Below are 6,690 nucleotides of genomic sequence, written 5' to 3'. Positions count from 1 at the left end.
TTATTTCTAATGTTATGTACATTCTTCTTCTTCTTCTTCTTCTTCTTCTTCTTCTTCTTCTTCTTCTTCTTCTTCTTCTTCTTAGTAGTAGTATTAACTTCTATATATTTATTTGGTAGTTTTCTAAGCATTTTATTCGTAATGAGTGGGAAAGCAACTAATTGAATCAATGAATTATCAAATAATATCATATATGTTATGTGATTTGTTTTTCTAAAATGTTCATCACTTCTCTTGACCCCACACTTTAATGATTCAAATCTATATACACACAGTTTAAGGTATAAATTAAAAACATATTTATCCATTTGTGGTCATATAAATGCCACAGAAAGGGGCGAATAAAGTGTAGTGGTCTCATTCTTTAGTTTAAGTGGGGCATGATGTTTTGTGCAACACACGCACACACACACACACACACACACACACACACACACACACACACACACACACACACACACACACACACACACACACACACAGAAGCCTCTCCCCTCTGTTCGCGGTGGAGCTGTTTCGCGCTATAAGAGGCGGAGTGAGCGCATCTGCAGCTCAGAGCTGGTGCGTCACAGCCAACAGGTCACTTCTCCACAGGACACACTTCTTCACTTTGTCTGCAGCAGATCCGCAGCTGACAAGATGCCAAAGTGCCCAAACTGCCAGAAGGAAGTTTACTTCGGTAAGGATGACGTTGTTTTATACTTTTTATGAGAACAAGCGTCTTTTTCTGTGCAAATGAGGAAACAGGAAGCTGGATTTCAACATAGTGACAATAAGAAAAGCACATGACTACAAGCACATATATATAAATATCTAGTACAAGTATGTATTTTAAGAACTAAGTAATTCAAGTTTTATATTTGTATATCTTTTATTTAAGTTTTGCAGAGTTGAAAGTTGCAGATACTTTTCTCCATCCGCTCTATAACACTACTGCACACACATTTTTAATACACAAACATACTGAATAATAAGCTACCTTCATTTATTATTGATGCACAGATACTTTAATGCTGCAGCTGGTTGAGGTGGAATCAATTTGAACTGATTTACTGTGTGAACTTTACTCACTGTATGTTCATTATACTTCATTTTCAGTATATTGATATACAACTGTGCATAAAAGTGGATGTAGTGTAGTAATACATTAGTGGACACAGGTAGAATGAAGCAGAACATGTAAATACTTCAGTACAAGTACCGCAGGATTGTACTATAATTATAATAGTTATGATGCTGATTCTAGTTCTTTACTTTGACTAAACTCAAATTTGAATAATTTGAATTTGTATTTGTATATATTTACATTGTGGTACTTCGTTGTTTATTGTAGTAAATTATCTTAACGTTTCTTCCACATGTTATTATAGATTAACAGCAGAACTGTACTCTTATAATGCAATATTTAGAGGTGATGCTACTACTCTGAAAAGTATTTAGTACACATTAAATGTAAAGTTCAATATTTCACCTCTTCAGCATCCGAGCTCTTCACATTTCCTGCTAGTAGCCTGTAAAGTTCACTGCCCTGTGCAGAGTTTCTCTCAGAAGTTGCTTCGCTCGCTGCAGGAACTGAATTCTCCTTCTCGATGACCGATTAGCTGCATGAATAATGACTGGATGGAGCGGAGGAGGCAGGTTCCCTCCGTCTCACGAGGACCACGTTCAAAGAGCGGATGAATTACTCCGCTCTGGGAGGAGAGGGATGGCTCCATCTTACTCTCGTCTTAATCCATTTTCAAGATTGTCTCCGGTTCAGTGTAGAGCTGCGACAGAGGGAGTCTCCTCCAGAGAGACGCACAGAGGCCGAGGCCAACAACACAACACAGAGCCAGGTCTTTGGAGTGTCAGTCAGACGAGTTTACTGTGAGACTGATGAGCCGTTGCTTCCATCCCCCCCCCCCCCCCCCCCCCCCCCCCCTTACTATGGATGAACTTTCCTCTCCAGGCCAAGACAAGCAAACCGATTTGTTTTGGCCTGAACATACAAGCCAATCTCTCTTTTTCCATACAGGAGAAGAGAAAAATGCAAAAGTCTGGCTGAGGCCAAAGGCATCTGAAAGAAAGATTTTCTCTTGTCCAGGAAAGTGGGTTCTGGACATTTTCAAGAGTTTGGCTTTCACAATCGCAGCAGGAGATTTTCTGGGTCCGACGAACAGGAACACTTCTGGATGTGCACGCTGGGAATGTTCTGGAAATGTTGCTGCTGTGTTCTCACCTGAGCCCATTCAGACATGTTACTGGTGGACTGGGAGGAAGAGATCTGGGAAAATGTCCGGAGCAACTTACTCGTACATTTGCATCCTCACATACACAACCCGTTCCAGGACCTCCATGCATGTCGTAAAGCAGCTTCAGTCTGTGATAATAACACCTCACTGCTTCACTCCACTCCTCCTCCTCCTCCTCCTCCTCCTCCTCCTCGTCCTCCTCCTCCTCCTCCTCCTCCTCCTCCTCGTTTACAACTCATCCGTCTAAATGTTAATCCGCCTTCAGATGGAAACAATCAGGCTACTGCTGCTTCTTCCAGCAGGAACCTGGTCCAGGTCCAAAACCAGAGAATGCTTCTCTCTTACTGGAAAACTAATTACTTTTTTTTCCGATCGTGAGATCACGGAGGCAAAGAACCTAACATGTCTCTGTTGTTTTAAAACCTCAACATCATTAACCTTAAACGAATGAAAGCCAGTTAGCTCGTGAGGCAGAGGTAGGAAACCAAACTGGTTCTGTGCCGAGGGAATAAAACCTGTCACCCAGTTCCTCTTAGTTAATTGTCGGCTGGTTGAACTGACCCGAGAGCAGATCCTGCAGGTCACTTTAACAGTTTTGGAAACAAAGCTAAAACCAGCATCACCACAGGCCAAACAAACAGCCCATTCCAGACAGGAAGGTTCAAATCAGCCACTGCACTGGTTTTTATCAGGCGATATGATCTTTCCACCAATATATCAGTCAACCTTTATTTTCTAGCCAGACAAAGTGTTGTGTAAGCTCTCTGAGTCGGTTCTGGAGATGGAATGAGGTGAATGTCAGTTTTGTCCATTCAGATGTGTGTGTTTGTGTTCACTGGACTGACTCCAGAACGCTCCTGTCAGGTTGGATTAATTGTCCGTCTCTCACACCTCATTCTCTCGTCACGTTATCAGGTTAAACAAACAAAATCCAGCTCTATCAGATCCACGTACAGTCAAGAGAAAAACACGGGCGTCGCCATCGAGCCGATCGGGGACGGCCTCTCTGTGAGACTCCATCGCTGCTCGGTCGGGCCGGGCCGCAGTGTTTGTTCAGTCCACTGGTTTGTTTTACTCAAGTTAAGTACAGTCATTATTTCGGGTCGGACTGGACGTTTCCATATCCGACCGCATTTTTCTGAAATGTTTTTGCAGAGCTGGCCTCAGGGGCTGACCCCGCCCGGCAGCGCTGTCCCTGTTGTGTAATCTCATGCCCCCATCAGGCTATTTTTAGGCAGGAAACATCATGTCAGCTCCTAATGTTGTGGGAATGTGTTTAGGCTGGTGGAGCCCGATGGTCCCAGTGGTATTTACATTCTCTGTCCTCCCTCACAATCTGCAGACGTCCATCCCGTGTGGTGCTCGTTAATTACACCACTTCTTTTTATTTGCAGCATTTCCTCCGCTTGCTTCTCAGAGGCTCCGCCCTCTGACCTCAGCAGCTTCGTTTCCTGTCTTTGCTCGCAGTGTTCCCTCTTCTCAAAAGTCATCCTAAACCTTCTCTGTGCCCCCCCCCCCTCCCCTCTTTTACAGTCCTCCTGGTGGGTGTTTGTGATGAACTCTGCAGATAAAAAGAGTCTTTATCAGAGTTTATGAGGCAGATTCTTCAGGAGACACTGAGTCCACGCACCACATCCACACAACGTCCTCCAACGTATATCTGTAAAACTGTCCATCTGGTTGGTGTAAAGCTGATATTGGACCAGGATGCACTGCACCAGGAGCTGAGACTCTTGTGTTGAACCGATTGTTAACGTCTGAATTCTTTCTCTCCCTTGTGTGTCTGGCAGCTGAGAAGGTGTCCTCAATGGGGAAGGACTGGCACCGGCCCTGTCTGAAGTGTGCTAAGTGCTCCAAGACTCTGGTATCGGGCTCACACGCAGAGGTGAGGGATCTGGAGACACAAACACAAACACCTACAAGTCTGTTACGTCCTTACTAAAGGGTCAAGAGTCAAAATAATAATAATATGACGCAATAGAATATAATATTATATACTAAAGTGTCAAGCTGGAGGAGGACTCTCCACAACCTGGCAACCCAAACGTGGCTTTTAATATATGGCTCATATTTAATCTGTAACGGTTTGTTACTAATATGGAATTAGTGGCTATAAATCACAAATAAGGATTTAAGGGCGGATGCAGAGTTAACATTGTTATACACTTTTCAGGGAATAATGCAGATATCTTGATTTAACAGCCGTGTGTGTTCATTTCATAAATATGTGTCATTAAAAGTGGATTTAGTTGATATATTTTGAGTTGCCATGTAAGAACCTGTGCAGATACTCAACGACAATACAAGTTGCAGTGGTTTTCTTGTACAGGAAGATGTTTTACGACCAATAAATCTTTGAGGTTATCAGACCACTTCCTTTTTCTAAATGTTTTTATCATCTCTGTGAATTCTTCTGTTGCAGCGTGATGGAAAGCCTTACTGTCACGCACCCTGCTACAGCAACCTGTTTGGACCTGGAGGTGAGTACTGCTCCCTTCATCTGTTCAACACCAGGAATAAAAACCACAGAACGAGGAAGTGCTCAAACATTTAAATAAACAAATTTTCTCGAGTAAAAGTGAAAGTAGCACATGAACTTTTCAACTTGAGTGAGTACTTGCTTGTAAATATAGTTATTGTCAGTAACATTTAAATAAAACAGGCTGAAAGTCTCTGGCTAAGAAGCATGAGTGAAATACACGAATGAAAACTGAGACACAATGAAAAGAAGTGTGTTAACGAGGCTGTATCCCAAATCACCGACTAATCATTACATAGTGACTTCAAGAAATTCAAACAAGGTCAACGCCCACAACATAAAAATAGTCCAAAGAATAGAAAATCTTTGAAAAGATCCAAAAGGTCAGAGGTTCACATCCAGAACACTTCAAGTACTAAAGGTAAAAGGACTTTGGCCTATTCCCAATTTTAAGATGTTTCTTGTATCAATGGATCAGTTCAATCCTCATTGCATTGTAAAAAATGTAGTTGAGTATAAAAATCTGAAGATATTTGCCGATATATGAAGTACAAGTAAAAGTACGTGGTGACATCCCACCACTGAGGAAGACGAACAGTGTGACTCGGGCTCGATCCCCTTTGTTCCCAGGTGTGAGGATAATGTTGTGTATGTGATAGTGCTGAGGCTGTTAATGGTTCAGGCAAAGCACGCACTGTCACCTGATAGCATCACACACACACACACACACACACACACACAGACACACAGACACACACACACACACATTGTAAACCTGTAAACAGCCGTCAGGGTTTATCCCCTGGAACTTTTTGTCCAGTTTTCGACCTTGAGTGTATTTCCTGCTGTTTTTATCTCCTCTTTAATCCTTTAATTCTTCTTCTGCTCTCTCTCCTCTCTCAGGTTTTGGCCGCGGTGGAGCCGAGAGCTACAAATATTAACCGACAGGTAGAATCCACACTCACTCACTTCACTCACTCGTCCCTCAGCTCATTTGCTTACATCTGTTCCTGTCGTGGTTTTTCATGACATTTGTGAAGACACAGACGTTGTGAGCATAAGCAAATCTCTTCTTGTACTTTGCACCGTGTGACGTGTTTTTCTCTTGTGCTTCATCCTCAGGTTCAGACCTCACAGTGAATATTGTTGCTTGGGAACTCGATGGAAGACGCCAGCTTGATGTCGACTCCCAGTAAAGAACCAGCAAACAAGCCGTGCACTGATTTAGAGGAAACATTTGGAGTGTCTGTGTTTTCATTCGTAACACAGTCATGAAGAAGTCGTCCTCGAGTCTCTTCCTGTTCGAAATGTGGACATTTTGATTAAACTTTTATAAAACTTGTCTTATTTTTCTTTTCTTTTGTCTATTAGTCTTTTTTGGATTCTTTCTATGAAAACACAATATGAGAATGTCCTCTAGTTGAACACACAAGTCCATTCAGCACTTGTGTGTTTTGCCGTGTGTAATTTAATCTATGTTCCCTAATCCATTTAAAACTATGACACATGCAAATGTTTAGCATTTTCTCTGCCACAATAGACTCTTGAATCCTTGAGCCCTATTCTACCTGGTAACTTCTCCTTTTATACTTTAATAAATTAGTTTAAAATCATTGTCGCAAGATTATGACAAACACAACAACAACAATAGCGTTTGAATGATCTTATTAATGACGATAAACTAATTTATATCCAAAAGGAACATTTCAAGCTCCAGAGAAAACTTTATTCTCACATCATGTTTATATTTATTGCAGTGATATAATAAGTTTTGAGAAGATTTTAGGAAATGTGAAACTTAACTAACTCTGAGGATAATAACAGTCAAAAGATCATAAGCAGTTATTTGTACTTTTCCTCTTTATTGCAAGATCTTCCTCAGCTGCTAGTTTCAGTTGTCAGTTCATCGTATATATAGAAGATCACATTTCCATTTTATATACCTTATATGTGAAGATCAGATTAAACCAGGAAATCAAT

The 6,690-nt window shown here is 41.5% G+C and overlaps 1 protein-coding gene across 1 annotated transcript; it reads left to right on the top strand.

The window, feature by feature from the left end:
* The first annotated feature begins 518 nt into the window (after positions 1-518).
* On the top strand, positions 519-6,052 carry crip1 (cysteine-rich protein 1). The gene is made up of 5 exons (XM_053433760.1): positions 519-679; positions 4,022-4,116; positions 4,654-4,711; positions 5,614-5,658; positions 5,833-6,052. The coding sequence occupies exons 1-4, from the start codon at positions 640-642 to the stop codon at positions 5,649-5,651; spliced, it is 231 nt and encodes a 76-aa protein (XP_053289735.1). The 5' UTR covers positions 519-639; the 3' UTR covers positions 5,652-5,658; positions 5,833-6,052.
* Positions 6,053-6,690: the final 638 nt, after the last annotated feature.

Source organism: Pleuronectes platessa, chromosome 11 (assembly GCF_947347685.1).
Source record: "Pleuronectes platessa chromosome 11, fPlePla1.1, whole genome shotgun sequence".
NCBI lineage: Eukaryota > Metazoa > Chordata > Actinopteri > Pleuronectiformes > Pleuronectidae > Pleuronectes > Pleuronectes platessa.
Note: the sequence above shows the minus strand (reverse complement) of the source record. Positions and strands in the feature narration are given on the sequence as shown.

Excerpts from the sequence above, each read along its gene's own strand:
- crip1 (XM_053433760.1), top strand. The coding sequence starts at position 640 with ATGCCAAAGTGCCCAAACTGCCAGAAGGAAGTTTACTTCG. Across the intron at positions 680-4,021 it reads CCAGAAGGAAGTTTACTTCG|CTGAGAAGGTGTCCTCAATG; the intron begins GTAAGGATGACG and ends TGTGTCTGGCAG. Across the intron at positions 4,712-5,613 it reads CAACCTGTTTGGACCTGGAG|GTTTTGGCCGCGGTGGAGCC; the intron begins GTGAGTACTGCT and ends CTCCTCTCTCAG.